This window comes from Osmerus mordax, chromosome 13 (genome assembly GCF_038355195.1).
Source record: "Osmerus mordax isolate fOsmMor3 chromosome 13, fOsmMor3.pri, whole genome shotgun sequence".
Lineage (NCBI taxonomy): Eukaryota > Metazoa > Chordata > Actinopteri > Osmeriformes > Osmeridae > Osmerus > Osmerus mordax.
Genome location: NC_090062.1, coordinates 6,980,945 through 7,005,371, shown reverse-complemented (window position 1 = coordinate 7,005,371; position 24,427 = coordinate 6,980,945). Strand labels below are relative to the sequence as shown.

At 49.3% G+C, this 24,427-nt stretch overlaps 1 protein-coding gene across 1 annotated transcript in view; it reads right to left on the bottom strand.

Moving 5' to 3' along the window:
• adamts17 (ADAM metallopeptidase with thrombospondin type 1 motif, 17) overlaps positions 1 to 24,427 on the bottom strand; it is a 45,098-nt gene that overhangs the window by 18,039 nt on the left and 2,632 nt on the right. The window contains exons 3-10 of the mRNA XM_067249240.1: positions 23,391 to 23,619; positions 16,739 to 16,911; positions 15,868 to 15,951; positions 15,057 to 15,214; positions 12,404 to 12,447; positions 3,966 to 4,071; positions 1,725 to 1,865; positions 168 to 318 (exon numbers count right to left, since the gene is read on the bottom strand). Of these exons, the coding sequence (XP_067105341.1) occupies positions 168 to 318; positions 1,725 to 1,865; positions 3,966 to 4,071; positions 12,404 to 12,447; positions 15,057 to 15,214; positions 15,868 to 15,951; positions 16,739 to 16,911; positions 23,391 to 23,619 (1,086 nt within the window). The remainder of the gene's footprint in view (positions 1 to 167; positions 319 to 1,724; positions 1,866 to 3,965; positions 4,072 to 12,403; positions 12,448 to 15,056; positions 15,215 to 15,867; positions 15,952 to 16,738; positions 16,912 to 23,390; positions 23,620 to 24,427) is intronic.

Below are 24,427 nucleotides of genomic sequence, written 5' to 3'. Positions count from 1 at the left end.
ACACACAGGCTGGGTTAGCAGCCAATCTTTCATACAGCACTGTAGAGGCATGTCACAGTTACTGTTCCTATTTCAGAAAAACTGTTACTATTCATCTACATGCTCTCACACACACACACACACACACACACACACACACAGGCACACACACACACGCTGTGTCTTACCTCCATGTTGCTGCAGAAGGTGGCATTGGTTCCAAACAGGATCTGACACTGTTCGTCAGCGCTGTAGTGCATGCCTGGCAGCTTGGGGGGCAGGCGCACCTGGTAGCGACTCCTTGTGTCTGTGTGCAGCAGGCATGTGCTGGCTTTAGACCTGGGTGACAGTGAAACAAATACACACACACACACACAATGAACTTCCTAGATATCATAAGGGTGATATTGACTATTGATTCAGACTGTCATACAGTTCTGTACAGAGAGGTTGTGTGTTTGGGTCAGCTGGCGGAATGAGCCAGGCTGAGATTCAGGTGATGGTGACATTAGTGTTGTCCAGTGTGTTTCTAACCAGTATCAACCCAGCTAGCACCAAGCCCTGCAGTTCAGCAGGAAGCCTTTATCTCAGCGAGCCACACAGAACATGCACAGCTGAGAACAAACCCAGAGACACACACACACACATTTTGTCTCACAGAAGAGCTACAGTCTCCCACAAGCATAGCTAATCCAGAATACACAATCACCCCAGTCCCCCTCCTCCCTCCCTCCCCCTCCTCCCTCCTTCCCCAGCCCTTCCCCTCCCTCCCTCCCTCCCCAGTCCCCCTCCTCCCTCCCCAGACCCCCTCCTCTCTCCCTCCCTCCCCCTCATCCCTCCTTCCCCAGCCCTTCCCCTCCCTCCCTCCCCAGACCCCCTCCTCCCTCCTTCCCCAGCCATTTTCCCAGCCAGACAAGAGGAGCCCTGTGGCCCTTCCAACAGGTCTAAAGGAACATCATTCTGGCTTCATGTCTCTTCTAACTCGAACGCCCAGCCCTGTATCCCTACAGGCCCTGGGACAGCACAGACCGGACCACCGAGCGCCCAGCCTGGTGGAGTAGCACCAGGTCAGTTTCGCAGGACTTGGTGTTCACCATATCAATGTGACAATCTCCAGTGAATGGTTAACAAGCAGCAGCCCACAGATCATCCCTGAGATCATCTCTGTTGTTTGATGGGTGATGCATTTATTGATTATGAGACAGACAGCATTGAATTTGATTAAAAGCTGCATAGAGTGGTGGGACTAAGTATCCACTGTCTATCCCCTAGATCAGCCATTTCCTCTGCAAGGTTCACAAGTTCATGTCAGATCAGACATTTACAACCAGCGTCAATCTTCAAAGTCTCTGTGAGGAACTCAGTCACTTATTGAAGTCAGTAGAATAAATAACAACCACAAGGCATGAGAGGGTGTGTGTGTACAGTACGTGTAAGTGTGTGTGTGTGTGTGTGTGTATGTGCATTTTCCTCTGCATGCACGTTTGCTTCTGTGTGTTGCCACTTTCAGAGAACTCGACGGAAACAACTCATAATGCAGGGGCACAATCAGGAAGTGGAAAATGTAGCAGGGTTCAGCCCCTCAGACTGAGGCACATGTTCCACCCTCATAGACTCTACAGGCCACCATAGACAGTCTGCCTGACTGAACACTCATGGATACCAGGCTCCCTAAGCTGCTGTCACATGGTACACTTAGCAGGCTGACGCTGTGAGGGTGGATGTGGTTGTGTGTGAATTCTCACCTGAGGAAGTTCTCCAGATCGTCACGACTGCACGAGGACCAGGATAGGTCACTAGGATTCCTGCCCTTCACCCATTCGCCAGACATGATGTGGGAGTGGCCTGTGCAAGTGGCATGGTCATCGTCATGGCTCATACCCATACTGAGGAAAAGATGATACACACACGCACACACACACACACAAACACACACACACACACATACATACACACATTTAATTTAAAAATAAATATATCTAGGACAGAAAAACAAACCCCCTATCGGACAACAAACACTGCTGCATACCTCAGAACACTTTTTAGTACTTCACACACCTGCAACCGATCCCAACACACCTGTAACACATTCACTAGAAGAGGTCACTGCCTTAGGGGCTTGAACGAGCAGGGATCTTCAACTCACTGGGTGTGTGTTAGGGAGTGTGTGGATGAGTGGGATTGTGCCTGTGTCTATGTGTACTGCCTGTAAACGTGTGGAGATGTTGGTGCATGTCCGTGTGTGCATGCAAGTGTGTGCTTTTGTGTGTGTGTGTGTGTGTGTGTATGCAGAGCAGGGCAGAGAGAGAACAAGAGCTGAGATGTTGAAACAGAGAGGATTGTGCTCGGAGAGGTGCTGTGTGTTTCCTCTAAAGCCGTGACCTACATTTGCAAATTAAAAACAACAAGCCAGCTCAAACTCCAGGCAGCGACTCAGAAACTAATAAAAACCACTGAGTGGACTCCCAGTGTCCAGGCTTTGTTCCCAGCTATAATGAAAGCAATATCAAATTACATATCAAGACCCATGTAAGGCCATGTACACAGTGAAGACTGGGAGGGGAGGAGAGCCCCGTGTGTCCAGGCCTGGTGTCTCCTATACAGACTGACTATCTCCTCAACAAGAGGAGAGACCAGCTGCAGCTCCAACCTTTCCCTGGTACCGCTGAACCAAATACAAGCTTTTGAAATGTCCAGCAGCATGAATCCATAAGGACTTCAGGAGTGTGCATGAGATGCAATCATGAATCACGTCTCTCTCTTCAGCACAATATCAGCTTTTAACAGAATCAATCTGGTTTCCTGGGAGCGCTGATTGGACTGAGGGTCCCTGGAACCGACAAGTGTGCTGTTGGAGAACGCATTGTGTGCAGCGCTCAATTACATGAGTCAATGTTGACATGCATCCTCCAGAACAAGCTGATCAATATCCACGGACCATGTGATTAGACAGTCCAAGAGACCGCTTTGTCACTAGGAACTGCTCGGTGTCTGCTGACTGTTCTATGATTAGAGAGAGAGAGTGTGTGTGTGTGTGTGTGTGTGTGGGGTTAGTCTAGTCACAAAGAGACCAATAAGGTGTGAATGCCAGCCTACGTTTATTTTTCTTCTATATAGCACAGAGAGGAGGGCACCTAAACCCTGCACTTTAATAAGAGTTTCACACACTCAGCACAATGAGGCCTTGTACGTGTGTGTTAGTACGTGTGTGTGTGTGTGTGTGTCCAGCGTGGCAGCGCCTCGATAATCACACCCTGTGTTATGGGCAACCGTCTGTCTTGCTCCAGGCCAGCCTGGTATGCTGTGTGTGTGTGTGTGAGTGTGTGTGTGTGTGTATGTCTACGTGTACAGAAGCATGGGCACCAGTCGGGTGTGCTCCATGCCAGCTCGTTACCTCTTTCAGCCATTAAAGCAGGGGTCCTGGCACCCTGAGAAAGGCTGACCGATGCTGCCTGATGAAAACTCTGATAACTCCTGAGGGGCCTGGCAAAACCACAAAGCTGTTGCAAAGGCTAATTCACCCTGGCACTATTTCCAGTTGAGTTTGGTGTTGGCTCTGCATCCCTGCTCTATCAAAGAGGGCTTTATGTAGTGCTGCTGTAAAAGCTGCCTAGCTGTTGCAGACACCTTGCTGCCACAGCAGGAATAAAAACATGGATATTTAGTCAAACATTACAGAGGATTTTACCATAAAAAAAAGCTAAAGTGCCAGAGAGCATATAATGGTTTGTGTCCAAAACATACAGACATACGTGTCCCTGCTCACTGGCAATAGGGAAGGCCAGATTGAGAGACAGGCAAACAGACAGACAGGCAGACAGGCAGACAGACAGACAGACAGACAGACAGGCAGACAGACAAGCAGACAGACAGACAGACAGACAGACAAGCAGACAGACAGACAAGCAGACAGACAGACAGACGGACAAGCCGACAGACAGACAAGCAGACAGACAGACAACGTACAGAGACAGAGACAGACATACTTGTGTCCCAGCTCGTGGGCGATGGTGAAGGCCAGGTTGAGTCCGTTGTCCTCTGCTAGAACACACTTCCTCTTGGAGCTGCAGGTTCCTCCCAGGTAGGCGATCCCTGTGACACAGGTGGGCAGCACACGGGGGGAGAGGGTCATCTCTACAGGCCGTCATGACGCCCCCCCCCCCACCCCTGCAGATCAGGGGAGGGGGGAGAGGGAGGCCCACTGGATGGAGAAGGAAGAGCTCAGTAGACTGTGCTACATAATACTGATGCTGTGTTAACTACATGTATGATGTAACTGTACACACAGACACGAGTGAGACAGGGTAAAGAACAGGAGGGGGGGGGGAGGACACTACCCCCTGCTATAGCTGAGCCGCATCCCTGAACCTTTTCCAACTTTCATACACGCTTGTAATTTGTCAGATTGTCAGATTCCGCAGCGCTCCCCCCCCCCCCCCCGAGCGTTCCCCCCCCCCCCCAGCGCCCCCCCCCCCCCCCTCTCGTCCTCCAGATGTTCACTCCTCTGTCATCCTCTCCCTAAATAATACACGTGTGGGCTGAGAAAACACGAACTCAGCCCCTCAAGGTCAGGATAATGTCGGTTAAAATCACCCTCGAACAACACACGGGGTGAGCATCTCCATTCCGGGCTGTTCTTCCTGTTCCAGTGAGGTCTTTCTCATACCTGAGACCAGACACACGCTCCCTACTGATCAGCCCAGAACCAACTGTTCTATCTAAACAATGCAGTAAAGACAGGCGTTTGATTAGGACAATGACGCGTGATTCTGCAGTGTGAGAATGGTTGGCGGAAGCTCTTTCTGTCCTTATTGAAACAAGCTGAGCTGAGCATTCTCACCTCGGCCAAACATGTGGTTCTCATCATGGTGGGGTGATATTCCATACTTCAGGCTGGAGTCTAGGATAACGGGACACTCTCATATCAACACAGTGGTGATGCATTGATGTGTGGGATGCTGTGGTATCAAGGCCTACCATAGGCTGTTCAGGGCTATTTGTACTCTGCTTCTATACCATGTGGAAATGTGTCACAGGCTACATACAGCCTTCAGTGTCATAAACACATTAAAAGCACATAGGAAACCTTTGACGGAGGTTCATGCACCGTGTCAGGAGGAACAACACCACTGATCCCTGAGTCCATGTTCTGTTGTGCTGTTGGAATGGAAACCAAGCAGATACAGTATGTTATCCCTGGCATCCACAAATGTAAAAGATGGGGGTTACTCTGTGATTATATCTGAGCAACAAACAAGTGTCCGAGGATGTTTAAAAACGAATCAATCAGCCAGTCATCCAGGCTTCATGACATCACTGGAGTGTGAGTTACCCCTGTGTGTCTGGCAACACACACACACCTGCTCTCTGTCAGATCCTGGCTCCTCTCCACACAAGCTCATTTGAATCCAGACAGGCATATATTAAATCACTGACAAGAGAAAAGCAATCAAACCCAGATGGGATTCTTGCAGGAAAGCAGAGAAATCACCCTGGCCTAGATAAAGCCTGATGTAAACCTTCTCTGTAATAAACTGATGAGCTGGCTCCAGTGGGCCAGCTGAGAGACAGATCCAGACCTGGTGCGGACAGAACAGTGATACTAGGCATGAGACAGGGCAGTTGTTATGAGATACACAAGGTCAAAAACAAGATGATTCTGCAAAAGTGTTCTGACTAGTTTTGTCACGAAAGCGATTTGCTTACAGACTCACAAAAACTGGTTGTTATCTAAAATATAGTGGAGGCTACTAACAGAATCAAAGACCCCAGCGGTTCTTCAGCTCTCCAGGAACTCTGGGAAACTGTGATTAAAGAAGACAGGTGAACAATAATTAGATGAACAATAAAGAGGTTGTTCAGAGAAAAGCCTGGCTTTTTCCAAACGAAAATGAGTCACACACTCTTCACGATAAAACACACACACACAAACACGGACACACACATCAAAAGAAAACAGACCCCCACACACACATGAAACTGCTCATTCTTAAAGGCAACTAATCCTCTTGGCTAATTCTGACCCTTAAAGACCAACAGTGGAAATAGAGCAAAGAAGTGGGCTAGTTACACCACTGAATGAGGAATCAGTTGAATGAATGTAAACTCGGAAACCCTTCAGAATTTGGTCTGTCTCTTGTACAGCCCACTGAAGCATACTCACTGATACACGCTACTTATTTTTTATTTGGCTGTGATTTATTCAACCATATTTACAGATTTCAGACCTAATTGCCACTTAATGAAGCATAGGGTAATAACATTTGGAAAATGTGTGGGTGTGCGTCTAGGTGCGAGTGTTTGTGTATGTGTGCTTGTGTTGCACATGATCATTTCCAACCTATAATGACCCGAGTATTCGAGGGGATATAGTGTGTCAGACTAGTTTTACTATTCTATAGTCCAGTTTAATTACTTCTCCATCATTTCTTATTCCAGGCACACCTCAGAGGAGAAGCCTTGTCTATCCAACAGTACCAGCACACAGCAACTGGAAATAAATGAGATACCCTCTCTGTCAATGTTTAGAGATGATCTCCTCCAGATACTCACACACACACCATACACACACAATGACAGATGGACAGGACAGCTCCCTGAAATGAATACCTAAGAGGGACAAGAGATTTACATATTGACGTGCTAAAGGAACGAGCAGACAGGACCTGTGTAAGGATAAATGACAGACTCGACAGACTCACCACCATTATCTTCCAGGAATGTCAATTTGCTTTGTACAACACATACAGTAAATGCAAATATGTGCATCAAGGTGGTGGTTTTCCGCTCCAGTGTAGAGGAGTGTGATTCAGCTCAGCTTACTGTTGTACAGTAAGTATCCTTCTACCAGCAGGCCTCAGAGGTGAAGCCCCAGTGTATCAGCAGGATGGCTGGGTGGATGGAAACAGATGTTGGCCTGGATTCTTCCATGTTTTACAACCACGCATGCTTAGTCAGAGGCTGCAATTATGTGTATAATGTCTATCATCTGCCAGAAGTTTAGGAAAGAATCCTTGACGGGTTTATACAAATAACAACAACCCAAAAAGCTTATTTGGGAGGGTTTCAGATCCCCTGAGCTACAATTCAAATGCTTGTTTACGTAGATACTTTGGTGGTCCGGTGCGGTAACACAGTAAACATGAACTGTAGCCATGGGTTGATGCAAATGAGATCTGCAGATGAGTGTCACCTCTCCATCTGAACTACTGTGGCTCAGCCTAGACGAGCTCTACCCAGTGACTGGGCCACAACATCAGAGCAACAAGTGGCCAACCAATGACCTAACTACTCCATTGACCTCCACCTGAGGGAGTCTGAGTACTGACTGAACAGTCAATGGACAATGTTGTCTGAGTGGGAGGCTGACAGCATAATGACGTGATGTCCAAACCCACATGCGTAGCAAGCCATGTTTCCTGCTGGCTGAAAAAGTCAGTCAGAATATGGACCCTGTGAGGTAAGCATGGCTGAGATTTTTGCAGCATCAAAGATCTGTTGAAGCCAGCACTCTGAGCCCTAAGCCCCAGAACAAAGGGTGCACATAAACAGTTGCGTTCATCACAGTTCAGATTTGACTCAGCGTTTGTGGCTTGCAGTCTGATCAAACAGAGATGTGGTCCTTCACAGAGCTGGCTGCACATCTAGCTAGACAGCCTCAAAAGATGACAAATCCTCAGCAGGGCTCTAAACACACAAGCACTCCCAGGCACACAAGCACGGTTTGTCTAATTATTTATTTTGAGGTAATTAGCCGTTAGAACATAAAGGGTTTTCCATTGACAGGCAGAATCCTCTGGAGTAGAGTTTACCAGTGCTGACAACACAACGCAGCACCATTCTTTGGGCCCGCGCCACGCCAGCTCTGCAGTACTGGACCGGACCCATTGTTCAGTGAGACACACACACTACCCCTGAACTGACCCCCCCGCCTCCCCATGACCCACACACACTTCCACTGGTACAGATACAAACACTTCCTGTATGCATAAGCAAAACACACACACTAACCCACAGACAAACACACTACCTGGGCCCTCACGGGTGTGAATCCGCCGATTTGTGCAATTTCACCTCTCCCTGTAAACAGCTTCTCAATAAAGTCAGCATAGTATCTCCAGTCATCCAGGCCTAAATGACCTGCTCCCTGCTCCGTACTACCCAGCCCCACCCCTCCCCATTGCCCTTCACATCTCTGGATCTAATCCAAACACAGGAAACAGGATGATGCTACCACCATATTGCTCCTGTCTCGCCCTCCATCTTTCCCGTTCCCTCCCTCCCTCCATCCCACCATGCAGCCGGTAACCAGAGAGAGAGTTAAGCTGGGGCCCGGCTGCTTTGATAGGAGCCAATAGGACAATAATCAGAGGAGCGGAGAGGCACAGTCCCTGAGAAACCAACAGCTGAATCACAACATTGGTTTGGGGCGAAAACGCTGACTCTCACAAGGGACAAACGGGTAGAAGGGAGAGGGGGGAGCGAGGGGGAGAGAGAAGGGAGACCGAGGAAGAGAGAGACAGTGTCAGAGAGGGAGCGAGAGAGTGACAGAAAACGGGAGAGGGAGAGAGAGAGAGAGAGAGAGAGAGAGAGAGAGAGAGAGGGGCGAGAGAGGGAGACAGAGGCATAGGGCCGGGCCTCTTTTTAAGGGCTTGTGATTCTAGCGCACCTCAAAGTGGGTCACACACGTTCAGACACAAAGAGAAGGAGTGTTCTCATTGTAGTGGGCCAGATGATCACATGGGGTTACAGTACTCAAGAGGGGAGCGAAGCAGAGAGAGCGGGGCAGGGACCGGCGGAGCGTGACCAGGGTCTGGCACCACCCCTCAGAGCTGGCTCTGTCTGTCACAGTCTCCATGACATCACGGCTGGGTGATAACATGTGATAACGTGCTGGGTGCAGAGACCGGACGGATTAAGACGCAGGCCCGGAGCCAGGGCACCTATAGCACTCCTGGAAACAGCTGACTGGGTCTTGAGAGAACTCTACACACACACTTCCCGCGAGGGCACCAGAACGGAGCCCTCTGGTTGGTCCACATCTGGAGGACGCTTCCTGTCTCGTCCGCTTAGCTCCAGATCTAAGGGCTCTGAACAGTCGGCTCATGGCAGGCTGGTTCCATATCATATGGCATGAGGAGCAGCCAACCGCACCATCCTCACACCGCTGACTGGTCCACACACTGGCCAGCCTCTCTCCTCACAGAGGGGAACCCAGAGTCATGAGTCCTCCTTCCAGGGGGCTGTCACAGACTCTCACCTCACTGAGCACCATCCCTCTCCAGGCCAGTGACCTTTCCTCTCCTCTGCATCCAATTAAAGTCCGATAGTTTCTGAGCTCCGGTCGCCCGGAGGTGGACAGCTCAGACAGACGGCGTCGGCGACAGGGCGCTCCACCGTGGGAGGGAGGCCCACGCTGTGGGCACAACTCATCACCACGAGTCACCGGCTATGTTTATTGCACCGCTGTCCGCATGAAGGATTTCTCCCGGGACCCAAGTCTCTATTTACCGTCCGTTAAGAGATCATTTATGTTGATAGGATGACTACATGAAGACTAATAGCTGACAGATAGCTTGGAGGGAGAAGAAACGTTTTCTGTCTGGCTAGCTTTCCGAGCTGCCCACCACAGGGACATGTGGAAGGTCCCAGAAGCACCTCGGAGGTGTGTGCTGACATTTGAGAACCCATTTCCTGGTGGTATTTCAGACAGGACGACGGTACAGCCCTGTTCTCCGTCCCCTCTGAACCCCTGAACACTGGGACGCTCTCATGCACACACACATCAATAGGCCGGCAGCAGCGGGAGAGTGGAGACAGGCAGGCCCTACCTGTGAACGCACAGGTAGGCCCTGTCAGGACATGCTGGGGTAGAGAGAGAAGCTTCTCAGTAGGCGGGGAGAGACTGAAACACGGACACAGGAAGGATGAGGAGACTCTCCTGCCCCTCCCTCCTGCGGGTGAAGGAGGCTGGGCTGGGTTGCACTGATTGTAGTGAGAGGAATACCACCAACATGTTTGCTGCTGGAGACTAACACACTCACACAAGCACACGCATACTTACACTTTCTCTCACAGACATATTGCATTGGCCCACACACACAACGGTGGTTGCTGTCAGATCTGGCATGGAGCTTAAACTTTAGCTGGAGGCTAGCAACACACAGCCACACGGAAAGTATAAGAGATCTTCAAAGCAGAGGAAGCCAGGCATCCTGACACACACACATACACACACAAAGACACACTTGCACACACGCACACACACCTGCCAGGTGAGGTTATCACACCATACAATCAAAGCCTTTCAGGGAGATCCTGCTCATAAACTAGATGAAAGGTGACGCCTGAGATCCTGTCTGAGAGCATGCAGGCTCTGGAGAAGACTGCTTCCTGCTCTGGAGCAGGGGAATTCCTCCTCGGATCAACAGAGGCACGTTCAGGCCCTCATTCAGACTGACCATTGGAGGTTATGTTCTATCAAAAGAAAAATACCACGTGTTCTATTTTCAAGTTTCTCCTACTAAATCATGTTTAGTTATTTAAAAGCAGTAGGGTTTATATTTTAAGACCTTCTGTCCGTGAGTAAAGTTCGTAACTGCTTGAACATAAAAGTAAAAGTAAAGTGCAAGAAAAAGAGAAAGAAAAATATTTAAACTTTTCAAGGAAAAAAGGCAATTCTTTGACTAGCAGATGAATAAATCAAATCACTAGATGGAGCAGCTTCCAGGATTACATCTCACTGGACCAAATCATATAACCACCAAGAATAGAAGAGTATAAATCATTCTTTGTAGATGAAAAACGGAGATTAAGCAACGTAACCAAAAAAAGAAAACCTTGGGCCATGAAAACCATGGTGAGTTTCTGGGAGGTACGGTACAACAATGTCCTTCTGAAAAGATTGCTCATCCAAGTCAAATCACTATTTCTAAACAAAAGCAAGTTCATCCCATCTCTCCAGTCTTTCTGAATGCTGTTTGTTTAGATCATCATATTTAATAAAAAGGTCATAACACACAGCTGCTCCTGTTCTGTGCTGCTCATCCAATCATCTTTGAGATGCACACACCCAGACTCTGAAAAGCAGACCTGCGACGCTAGCACAAAAAGCTCGGAGACACACACATCCCACAGAGAACAGAGGGTAGTTCTGCCATGCTGTGTACATCCACAACCCCGCTCCAACTGTCTCACCTCAACACTGGGGGGGGCCTTGGGGCAAGGGCAGAGCAGTGCTGCTGAGATGAATGAGATCATAGCGCTGGGTGTGCTTACAGTCGTGAGGTCAGGGCTAGATCTGCATGCTGTCCTGGGGCCTGTCACTGGGCCTGCGGTACAGGCCTGCCAGAAACACCCCAGCCCTAACGCTCACGCTCAGCTCTCACAGAGAGGAAGAAACACCACGCAGTCGTGTATATGGATGAGGTCATTTACATGGATAACGTAGATGACGTGGATGAAGGGCCAGGGTTAGGGCCAGGGTTGGGGCCAGGGTTACGGCCAGGGTTTGGGCCAGGGTTTGGGCCAGGGTTAGGGCCAGGGCCAGAAGAGGCCACCCAGGAGAGGCAGCCATCACAGTTGCACCCGTCTGGGAATGTCATTCCATAGGCGAACTAGGAATAGTATCCCATGGGCTAAAAGCACTGCTGCTGGAATGCTGCTCCATAGGCTAACAGTACAAGAGTACACGAGCTAACCCTCTGTTCTAATGCCACTGATGGGGGGGGGGGGGGGCACAGAGTCTTTAAGCTTCTGTCCTAACATGGAGTTAGGAGCCAGTTCCACTGACCAGGACTCGTTCTGTGTGGGGTTTTACACAACAGACAAACAATACAGAGAGAAATTCATCAGCAAGACATTGATTTATTTCATAAAAAAGTATAGTTTACACCATTTGTTTATTGTCAGTGGATGCCATCTTGGTTCAACTGTTTCATATCTCTTTCACAGTTTGAGGGGGATGAAGGCTCTTATCTGCTCTGTCAGCAGTCTGTTGGGTGCCTCTCCCAGTCCCCAGGGTGAAATGTCACCTGTGTGTGTATGTGTGTGTGTGTGTGTGTGTGCGTGTGTTTGATGTGTGTGTGGTGTGTGTGTGTGCTTGAGTGGCACTCAAAAACAAGGAGGTGAAATGCCACCTGCCTCTTCATTTCAGGGGTCAGGAATGTCCAGGGTCAGCAAGGGCCACACAGTATGAGTTGTAGTAGTACAGAGAGAAGAGAGAGAGAGAGAGAGAGAGAGAGAGAGAGAGAGAGAGAGAGAGAGAGAGAGAGAGAGAGAGAGAGAGAGAGAGAGAGAGCGTGTGTGAGAGAGAGCGCATGAGAGAGAGAGAGCCCATGAGAGAGAGAGTGCATGATAGAGAGACAGAGAGAGATAGAGAGAGAGAACGTGTGTGAGGGAGAGGAAGAGAGAGAAGTTTACTCACCCACTGTGTCGCAAGGCTCATCTTTGTGGACGCAGAAATCTGTCCTGCAGGAAGAAAACCAGAAACCAGTCAGTCCTCTTCTTCCTACTGAAGGGGTGGTGACAATTGGGGGAGTTCCTTAGGGATCCTAGCCCGCAGCACTGGGGCATACAAGGTGCTGCCCATGGCTGTGGGGGGTCTGGTTCTATCCTAACCCATAGTACTGGGGCCTTGAGAGTCCCACAAGCTAAACCTATCCTTTTTTCCCAAGAGAACACTGTCTATACTGTACTTACAAAGACCCAGCAGCACAGGAGAATTCCAACATTATGCAATACACACACACACAGACACACAGCAACAGCTTACAGTGTATGGGTTACCATGGAGAGTGGGTGCAGAGTGTACAGGCAGGCATGCCAGGCCCCTGGTAAAGCCCAGGACTCTTTCTGTCTACACTGTCAACCGCAGCCTTGATATGCTTTCTCTAACACTGGAGCCCCACATCGAGAAAAAGAGTGTGTTCTACTGTTTGTATGTGCGTGTATGTGTGTATATGCGTGTATGTGTGTAGGTGTGTGTATGTGTGTGTATGCATATACTGTATGGGGCCAGTCTGGAGGAGGTCATGAGAGGAGTGCTTCCCAGCATTGTGCAGCAGCATGAGGCTAGGTGAGAACAGCTGCTTGTCAACATCTGTGTACCAGCCCAGCACACAACCTGTGTGTGTGTGTGTTGGGTGTGTGTGTTGGGTGTGTGTGTTGGGTGTGCAGCTGTGTTTCAGCCTATCATGTCCTGCATGTACAGAATACCAGAGCTCTGGGGTGTCTAGGAAGAGAAACCGACACACAGAGGGTATAGATAACCCTGACACAAACATGCTCATTCAACACTGTAGTAGACACTGATATGTACCTGTATGCTAGCCTGTAACAGATACTGTGTGTAGCAAGACCAGGGGTGAGGGTGGGGGGTCGGAGGGTGTTGGGGTTCAAAAAGACCACCAGAGAGGAGGGCCTAGGTCTCCCCCCAGACCCCCCCTCCCAAAAACCCAGAACACCTGAGGAGCCCTGTCTGTCTGTCTGTCTGTCTGTCTGTCTGTCTGCCTGTTTGAATATCTGTCTGTCTGTCTGCCTATCTGTTTTTCTGTACGCCCGTCTGTTTGTTTATCTGTCTGCCTGTCTGTCTGCCTGCATGTCTGCCTGCCACAGGGGACAACAGCAGTTGCACATCCATCACTGTTGCATGGTAGCCCCCCACCACAGCCCTGCAGCGAGGGAGTGTGTGTGTGTCGGGGAGGTAAGTAGATCTGACGTCCAGCTGGCTGCTGCTGGAAGACCAACAGCAGCTGATCTTAACAAGCAGACAGGCCAGGAGCCAGGATGGAGGGGAGATAGAGAGATGGAGAGATAGGTAGAGAGAGAGAGAGAAACAGAGAGGGAGAGAGTGGAGGAGAGGGAGGAGGCAGAGAGAACTGTCACCCTTCATCCTCGTATTCCTTATCAGGACCTGCGTCTGTGTTCAGACATGTGGGACAGACGTGACATTAACAATGACATGAGATCTGCACGTCACCGGCACAGGACCTGTCACCTGTCTCAGAGCTAAAGTCCCACAACCCAGAGCACAGACAAAGACACGTTCCACGGTTCTTCGGTTCCTTGTACCGTACGACCTCACAGCCACGCTGAGGTACTGTGAGCTCAGCGTTTCCCCAGCCAGAGCTCTGCTCCAGTCCTGTATAAACGCTAACCTGGGACGCTGGCCAGACAGCGAAATTGCAAAGGGCTGTTTAACAGAGCTAGCAGTGGGGATGTAGTTAGAGTATTTGTCTGTAATAAACAACAGTTGTTTCCATTTAAACAGACAAAAAGATTTAACAATAGGTCATTTGATTCTCTCACTAAGACAAAGTATCTTAGAATCAAGTCTTAAAACCTTGCTGTTACCCCCCCCCCCCCCCCCCCCCACACACACACACACACACACACACACACAAACACACACACGCACGAGTTCTCCGTGACAGGCTTTAATTTGTCCCCGTCTGTGTGGTGTCATCCTGACTGATGCTGATCCTGAACGCTGCGTGTTCCTTTTTCAAGGGAGGGGGGGCGGAGGGGGGGGGATCAGGTTCACTACTTGCACCTCAGGAACAAAAGCCCCCACTGTACTGACTATCCACCTCATCTCTTCCCCCTCCACTCCTCCACTCGCCTCCCCCTCTCCTCTCCTCCTCCTCCTCTCCCCCCTACTTAGGGCTTGGGGAGACAGGGAAGGATCTGACAAGCTACGGGAGTACTAGTGTCAACAAAAGGATTCCTTCACCCTCCACCATCCGCACACACAGAAATTACAGCAGGTAATAATACCTGTAATCCAACATTAGGAATGTGTCATGTAGCGCCAGGGAACAAGCTAGCTGGGAGTGCAGGAGTGTGTATGTGTGTGTGTGTGTGTGTGTGTGTGTGTGGTGGGAGAGGCGGGGTGGGGGGGTTACAAATCTGCCTTGCTGACAAACTGCTGAATGGAGATGAGATTACAGGCCTTCATGGTTAAGCCATAGAGACAAACCTATATCATACCCCTCGGATCTGTCTGAGAGGGTACAAGCTGTCACACGAGGAGGTTGGTAGAGGAGGAGGAGGGGGTGGAGAGAGGCAGGGGTTCTCACCTAGTCACCAGTACTGCTGTGTCCACCGGGGGGGGGTCGTCTCTGCCCCCGGGGACGTGGTTGTTGCCCAGGTAACGGGCCCCTCCATACTCCTGGTACTGCCAGTGGCAGAAGCTCTCCAGAGCCCTCTCACCATGGTGACCCACCTTCAGCTTCTCCTGCACACACACACAAACACAGATTGTGAATCGTTGTTTTCTTGTTCCATCTCATATCGTGACTAAGAGGTTAACAGACATGCCTGTACTGTGGAGTAACGAGAGTCAAGAGAGGAAACTACACTAGACTGTTGAGATACACTCATGCCCTCTGAAAAATAGACTAGACCCCCCCACACACACACACTTCCCCCAACCTGACCCCCAGAGTAGAAGGCTGTGAGAGGACTGAGCTGGACTAAAACTATTTGTTATTGGGGCATTACAGAGAGAGACAGGCCAGGCTATTGAGAGAGACTGGACCAGACATGCTATTACTGTTATCAGAGTTGATCTACTGAGAGAGACACACACTTCACACAAACATTCGCACACTTACATACTGTACATGCACACACACACACAAACACTTCACAGCAATTTAGTCTGGTTCTCCAGAGCCCCGTAAGAAAGCAGTGGCTGAAAATATATTGACAGTAAAGCTTGTGGGAGCACTCCCACTAGGGCACGCCCACACAAACACCAGCCAGCACACACCCCCCAAACCTTAAGCAGCAGAATAATGTGCTGGGTGGAGCAAGCACCTGCAGACTTTACGACAGGCTGAAGGTCAGAGGGATAATGAGAGGTCAGAGGTTAGAGGCCAGACTTACAGGGCGGGTTTGCAGCAGGACCAGCTTGGTGAGGCGGATGTTGATCTTGACTCCCAGACTCCTGTGGTGGAACATGTTGTAGACCTGCAGAAGGGGGGAGATACAGTCATGCCTAGGATTGGCAGGTAATGACACGGGCCGAGCAGAGCTTTGCAGTAACAGATAAAACCTCCCGTACTATAGGCGGTCTGGTAATCTGCCTGCTTTAGGAACAGAGATACAGAAACAAATGATATCTCTCAGGAGATTCTAGAAGATTCCGCTCATTTTGTTGTTCCGTGTTTGTGTACTAGTTCGACATGAAGCCTTTGATGCACATGCTCTTGCTAGTTTTACAGAACTTCTTTCCCAACCCTGACCCTCCAGTCTTCTTCCTCTGTCTCACTAAACCTGGTAATGCCTTGGTAATGCAGTTAAGACAACAGCAGTGAGGCCTACAGCAGTGCAGGAAAGAAATCACACGCACCGACACACACATACACACACACGAACAAAACACACGTCAGCAAAACACAAACGCAAACACACCCGCGCATTTACACACGCACACATACACACAGTGGATGACTGCCAACCCAGTCAGCTCACAAGGGCATCTTCCAAACTGACTTCAAAGGAGATTACACCCAAGCTGTGTCTGTGACTGAGGAAAGACAAAGTGGATTAGGAGGCTGGCCAGCCAAACTGGCCACGCTACCCCGTGGCAGAGCGGCCTGCAGCCTTCACCTACCCACACACACGTCCATATGGATCTACACATCTCATTCATAGATATAGATTGTCCCCTGTCACCATTTCAGCTCCAGCGTCTGTGTGCATCTGCGTGCGTGTGTGTGAGCGTGTGTGTGTGTGCGAGCGCGTGCAGCCTCACCATGTTCATGACGGTGAGGAGGAACCTCTGAGCCGCCTCGGCTCCGTGGTACTTGACCATGTCAGAGTCGGCCACCACCACCGTCTCCACCGTGAACACACCCGCCAGGCGGATAGCATTCCTCCTCCCACGACCTTCCTCTCCTCCTCTGGGCTTCCTCTCCTTCTTCTTGCCTAGACACACACACACACACACAGTTGCAGTTTAGTGCATTCAGAGAGAGTGGAGCTTCCAGGCAGACAGAGGGCACCAACGGATTCATTACCAGACAGGTACAGAGATCTACAGTGATGGTCAGTCAGGTCACATACATTCACACTGCAAGCCTTGGTGCCAAATTGGGATTTATTGCTCGGGTACGATTTTTTTGTTTGGCTGCTCACAAAAGTTGATTTTACTGTTTAGTCTGAGGTCACATAGCAAAAACTCTGGCCTGAATCTGATGTACGACCACATGTGAAAATGGCCCAAATCAGAATTGAAAAGATCAGATTCCATGTGTTTTGTGCTGTTCAGAATGTTCTGAAAAAAATGGATCTGAGTCACATGAGCAAAAAAATCTGATTTGGGACAATTTAGCCTGCGGTGTGCGTAGCCAGGTCTCATTAAGGAACAATCAGTCTCCTCGACACTGAGGAGGAGAACAGCAGCTGCTGAGGATGTGTTTACAGTACTCTCTCCATCTCTCTCTCCGTGTCTCTCTCTCCCATCTCTCTCTCCTTGTCTCTCTCTCTCTGTCTCTCTGAGCTTGGCTCTAAATGTATGTTACATCACACACACAGCATGGAAGGGGAATCCAGGCCTTGCTTCACTCTGCTCTCTTTTTTCTCTCTCTCGTTCTCACTCTCTCTCTTCCTGTCTCTCTTTCTTCTCTTATTCCTTTCTCTCCAAATGTCTTCCATTTGAAAGAAAAGCATGGATTACATAACAAAGGAGTGTAGCAAATGATGCCAAACCAGAGCCAACAGAAACAACTAAAGAACCAAAATTGTTTATTAAGGTATATACTCTGTCATATTTGGTTTCAAAAAGAAAACACATTTCTGGCTAAAGTATATTGGCCACATCCTCTTGAAATTCTGAGTAGCCTTAACTATAACTAATGAACATAACAGAAAAATACATATTGCTCGGAGCCAACTGTAGCAATAACAAATACATTTGGGAGATTTCTATTCCTCAATCAACCAAACCATATTTAGTCGGTCCCAGCTGTTGCCATAGTTACCTCTCATTTAGATAATCCATTCAATTTATTCAATTGGTGCAGGGTAAAAGCCCTATCAACCATGTTTATTGAGTGCATGTCAACCCTTTGAGAGTCTAGCTTTCAGGAGAACATTCAATCCCACGACTTCAGTCAAACCAGGGCCCCTCCATAAATCTGGTCCTGGTTAGTAGACCAGCTCTTGGAGCCCACTACCGCGGAAGCCACGCTATATTGTGGAGGCTCTGTTCTGTCAGACCCAGCTGGTGTCTGTGTGGCTGGGCAGTCAGAGCGTACCAACGGGACAAATGGATGTTCTCAGAGAAGCAACAGATTGGCCTGCGACAGAACTGGACAACAGAGTGGCTTCTACATGTGAACTCCCCCGAATCCAGACTCAGCACTAACAGACAGAAGAATCCACATGTTGTCGTGGATAGTCTCTCTCTTTATCTCTATCACAAGGTAGGAGGGGCCAGAGTCAGGGAGTCCTCAGGAAGCGAGGTTCTTGTAAACATGAGGTGGAGACGCAGAGCCTGGAGAGCTGGGATGCCTAACAAACACCACATGTCTGAATATCAACACTGTAATAACACACTGTGCTAATGTGTTGAATGGAGTGTGAAGATCCAGACCTGCAGTAACAGCCAGACTCACGTCCCACACAGCAGCCAGCCTGATGGGAAAACTTCCAGAAACAATCAGAGACTCGTCACTGAAGTGACAAACGTCCCACCCAGAGTGAGAGATTTTTTATTATTTTCCAATTCAGCCTGAAGATAGCGGCTGGATTAGCCGGCTGTTTGTGGTGGCAAACCATCAGTCATCTGAAGGAAATAACACAAGTTTCTGTCTTTGTTCTCAAAGGAACAAAGGTTCAGAGTCATGTTGAGACAAAAACACCCTGCTTTGAGCTTGGAGACTATACTCCTGCATCCCAGAGGAACAATGACTGTGCAAACTCAGCAGTTCTGGGAACAGGGCTACACACAGAGAACACAGCCACACACAGAGAACACAGCCACACACAGAGAACACAGCCACACACAGAGAACACAGCTACACACAGAGAACACAGCCACACACAGAGAACACAGCCACACACAGAGAACACAGCCACACACAGAGAACACAGCCACACACAGAGAACACAGCCACACACAGAGAACACAGCCACACACAGAGAACACAGCCACACACAGAGAACACAGCTACACACAGAGAACACAGCCACACACAGAGAACACAGCCACACACAGAGAACACAGCCCCACACAGAGAACACAGCCCCACACAGAGAACACAGCCACACACAGAGAACACAGCCACACACAGAGAACACAGCTACACACAGAGAACACAGCCACACACAGAGAACACAGCCACACACAGAGAACACAGCCCCACACAGAGAACACAGCCCCACACAGAGAACACAGCCACACACAGAGAACACAGCCCCACACAGAGAACACAGCCCCACACAGAGAACACAGCCACACACAGAGAACACAGCCACACACAGAGAACACAGCCAAACAGTTTATATCAACTACCGATAGCAATATACTGTGCTTTTTCTCTGGTCTCTTAGCTGCCGAAAGAACCCCACCAGCGGTCGGGCCCTCCATCTTGATAATGACTGGCGGTTCTCCACGCTGACTCGACGGCAAATAGAGAAAGCGCGATTGAATCAGCAAGGTTTCTAATGAGCGTCCAATCACGCTTTCTTCCATTATGTCATCCTCTAACTTGGCACAGATCAGAACTTCGCTCCAAAGGGAATACCAAATGGACTAACTAACACGCTCGTTATCAGGCCTCTGATGTTGAAGAGTGGCGGGGCGGGGGGCTCTAGACTCTCCTCCTCGCACCTCCCAGCTCATCATATTAAAGAGGAAGGGGGAGGGAAAGGAGGCAGCCATGTTGGGCTTAATTAGCAGGCTTCAGAAGCTCTCTCCCTCGTCAGTCAGGGGAGAGAGAGGACACTACATCTGGACTGAGGACAGCAGGAGAGAGACAGACCTGAGATCAGCTGCCCCTTCCTGTTTTAGACTAGAAAGCACCATCATCCGTGCTCTTCAGCTACAGTTTGTTAGGGTGTGAGAGAGGGGGAGAAAGAGGGAGAGAAGGAGGGAAGGAGTGAGAGAAGAAGGGAGGGAGGGAGAGAAGGAGTAAGAGAAGGAGGGAGGGAGAGAAGGAGGGAGAGAAGGAGGGAGGGAGTGAGAGAAGACATTTGAGAGAAAGACAAGAGTGAAAGCGGGAGGAAGGAAGGAATGGAGTGAGGGAGGGGATGGATGGATGGATGGATGGAGTGAGAGGAGGAGGGAAGGCGGAAAGGAGGAAAGAGGGAGCAAGGGAGAGAGGGAAAGAGGGACAGAAGAAGGGAGGGCGGGAATCAGCGCCTAGTGTTAGTTTAACCTCCTTAGGCTCGGTCCTGCTGACGAGGTGACCATCTCACATTCCCATTCATAAAGCAGGAATTTCATTACAGGGAGGCAGGAGGCCACCACGGTAATCACAATAAAGACGTCTCCCAGTTCACTGGTCAGGAGCAGCGAGAGTGGAGGCTGAACGACTGATTATCTGTTGCTCACCACAAACCATACATCTGTTCAAGAGAAACATACATCTATATAGTCTGGTAGTCACAGACCAGATCAGGCCAGACCGGACTATAGACCATGCCGGGCCAGACAAGAGACCACATCCATCAAGATCAGGCTAGTTTAGACTAGACAAGAGTCCATCAGGCTAGACTAGACGATGCTAGACCAGACCAGACCCCACCCTTACATACACATACATACACCAGCCTGTGAGAGAGCTTTCTGGGCTCAATCTTTGAAATTCCTGAGAATCACAGAAATGCTGAAAGCCCAGCCTGAATAGCCGCTGTCTGTTAAGGGACCGAGCAGGGAAGAGGTGGAGGGTGTTGGGGGGACAGAACGTTCTAGCATTCTTCTGATTCTCTCTCAGCACAGACCACAAACCCACAGCCCAGCCTGCTATCTCTCACGCCGAGTGTGACTTCTCTGTCAACACGCACATTAACCAGAGAATCCTTACTCTGTTAGGATGAAGGGATGGGCGTAGGTCACCTCCATCACCCCTCACCCTTCCCCACCCCATCACGCCCTTCATTACCCCTAACCATCCCTCCTCATCCCTCTCCATCTCTCCCTACCTCTCCCCACCTCTCCATCCCTCCACAATGCAGCCGGTTCGAGCTGGTTTCTTGTCCCTCCTGCCCTCTGGGGAACATCCTGTGTGCCGGCCAGACCTCCTCCCAGGACACCAGGGAGTGGATCCAGGTTTAAAGCTCCAGGGTAAGATAACGAGTTGACTCTTCTGATGTCTGATACGTCGTCAGAAACCTCACCTCCTGATGCCTGTACAACTCCTAACACCAGCCAGCTTCCTAACAGCTCAGCACCTTTCAAACTCTTAACCAGCACTCAGTCCACTTACAGTATGTTAACGTTTACATACTACATGCATGCTTCTTACTTCTTTCGAAATAATTTTATTGAGGGGGAAAAAAGCAGCGAGAGCAAGTAAAACAAACAAATGTTGCCCTCAGTCACCTCTAGACCGCCTGCTTCCCCCTCCGCCAGGCTCTTATGCAATATGACACAGTTTCTTTCAGACTGCGCTGATGTACAAAGAACACTTGAGAGAGTCTGGGTGTGTGTGTCTCCTGGAGGTGGAGCTGAGTTTAATGGATATAAGGTCTGTCTCAGTCTGTATCTGCCTCCAGGGACCATGTGGTTTGAGGGGAAACGACCAGTGCTCCCCTCAACTGAGGAGAAGAAGAGAGGAGAGAAGAGAAGGGAGGAGGGGAGGGAAGGGGGGGGGGGGGGTGGAGTGGAGCTGGCAGACCCATCTACACCCCAGACCCAGGCACATGCAGGCAGACGTGATTGCAGAGGAAAGAATTTCCAAATCTGGCACCTCGCTCCATCCCTCTCACCCCAAGATACCAGGTGTTGGAGCACACACTCAAGCGTACACACACACAAATACACTGAATGGCTAAAGCACCTGGAGCTTTTTGACTGTCCAGTACTGGAGCTGTAAGCCCTCCCTAACACACTCTCTCACTAACAAACTCTGACACTAACACACTCTCCCACTAACACACTCTGACACTAACACACTCTCCCACTAACACACTCTCTGACTAACACTAGTCACATGACGAGACGGTGGGCAACACACAGACCCCCCTCCCCCAACACACACACATACACAATTTAGTACGGACAAGGATTGGGTTGTTAAAACACACACATACAGGTAGACATAGTAATACCCAGACAAATACAAGACTGTTCTAAAACAAATAGGTTATTACTACCAGCTAAGCGTTTCTTACTCTTTTTTTTGAAAAAACACTTTTTTTTAGGACGAGGAGGTTTCAATTACTGCTTGCGTCCCAGATATGAACATATGGAAAGAATTTATTTATACAGGTTGTCTAAAGTCCTGGTGGTCTTGGGAGGAGTTATGTAACTTTGGGGGTGCACGTTTTCAAGGTCAGGCCGTTCTGGTTAATGAGCGTGCACAGGGGAAACATTGTAGGAAAACTTCTTGGAGGTTTTTAATTGTCTCCAAACCAGCATGATCGCTTGAGACGACGCACAGATCCTAGGGTCAATCTCCACAGTGAGACGGCAGCCTTAGTATATCAAAACTGATGAAGAAATGTTTGAGGGGACAGGAAAAGTGTGTGTTTGTGTGTTTGTTTATTGGACTTATCTCCAGGTAGAAGTTTCTGTTCGAGCACATATTTAACATGTGCTTCCTATACCTATCCCTCATCCTATCCTCAGCCAACCGGGGAGGATCAGGGACTTACAGCAGATCTGAAATAAAGGGACAACTTTCATACTACTCTGAACAACCGACATTCCTTAAAACTATAAGTCGAACACTACAGATGAACTCTACTGAATGTCTCATTCTAAATAAGGTAAACACTCTCAGGGCCAAACACACAGGCTTCCGTTGAAAGATACTGTAGAGGGTCTGGGCTACCATGAAAAATGTGAATTCCTCTCCCTCAAAAAATCCATATTCTTGGCAAAGAGACACCCAACGGTTGGAAAGTATGCACATTATGAATGTAGGAGTGGTGGACGAGGTTCTCCCTGACTGTCTGATAGAGTTAGCAGTAGGTTTTGCAGGTTCCAACAGGGGCTAACAGACTGGAGAGGCTCATTAAATGCGCTAACAGCTGCCTACCTCAGGATCTCTCTTCCAGCACGGAGCAAACTGAAGACACATCAAAGGAGACATGCAGAACTGTTAGTCTCGATCCAAGAATTTATTGAGTGTACACTGCCGGTTCCATCTCAGAGAGGACAGAGGGGCTCTGGGTGCTTCAGCTCCACATGGCACAGGCCTGGTTGCTCAGAGGACTTCTGTAAACTTCTGACTTACCTTGGATGGTCTCACAGTACTCTGCCTGGTGGTCTGACGGACCAGAGGCAGCAGAGGCAGCAGCGGGAAAGTCAGAGTCCGAGGCGAAGGCAGAGTCCGAGGTAGCGGTCAGGGTGCTGCGTCGGTGCCGGACCAGTTTGTGTTCCAAACCAGAGAAGGAATCTGCTGCTCCACTCACGCTGACAGGCTGGATGAAGAGACTTTCTTCTCCAGTGTGGACAAGTCCAGTCTGAAAACACACACACACAGAAGGAGGAAAGAAAAACATTATATCAACACACAAAACAGCTAAGATTAAAGTAAATCTACTAAATATCCCGTCCTGGTCTCTGGTCCAGAGTCTGTATAAGCCCCTCCCCCCTGCCTCTACAAACTACAGTCATACCCAAGAAGAGATGGAACACCTCTCCAATTCACCTCAGCACACACACACCCGGGCTACAGAGAGAGGAGGGAGAGAGAGGAGGGAGAGAGTGAGAGAGCGAGAGAGAGAGAGAGAGAGAGAGAGAGAGAGAGAGAGAGAGAGAGAGAGAGAGAGAGGGGCTATAAAGAGTCCTCTTTCTTCCCTTGACACGTACAGACAGACACACTACATGCATGAATCATGGACGATGAGAAGGGAGAGCTGCAGGAGAATGTGGTCAGGATTCACGGCAGTGTTGTAAAGGTTCATCTGACAAGCCAGTAAAGTAAGCTGACATGGCATTAACAAGACATCCACCCTTTCTTAAAGGTACCGGTATCCCAAAACCCATAAGTGGTAATTACATGTTCCTGCAATAGTTGCCATGGGAACCACCATCTGTATTGGAGATTACACATTTTTATTCCATTATAACGAGATGATGATTTAACACTAACAAGAAGTAATTATTCTGATAGTGAGAAGGTAAGAAAGAGAGAAAGACAAACAGACAGACAGAGAGAGACACTAGATGGACAGGGATGGATAGTGCTCATAAGCAGAGAGATAGAGTGGAGACAGACAGACAGAGGGGGGGGGTGCTGTTCACCTCACCACATATAGAACAACACAA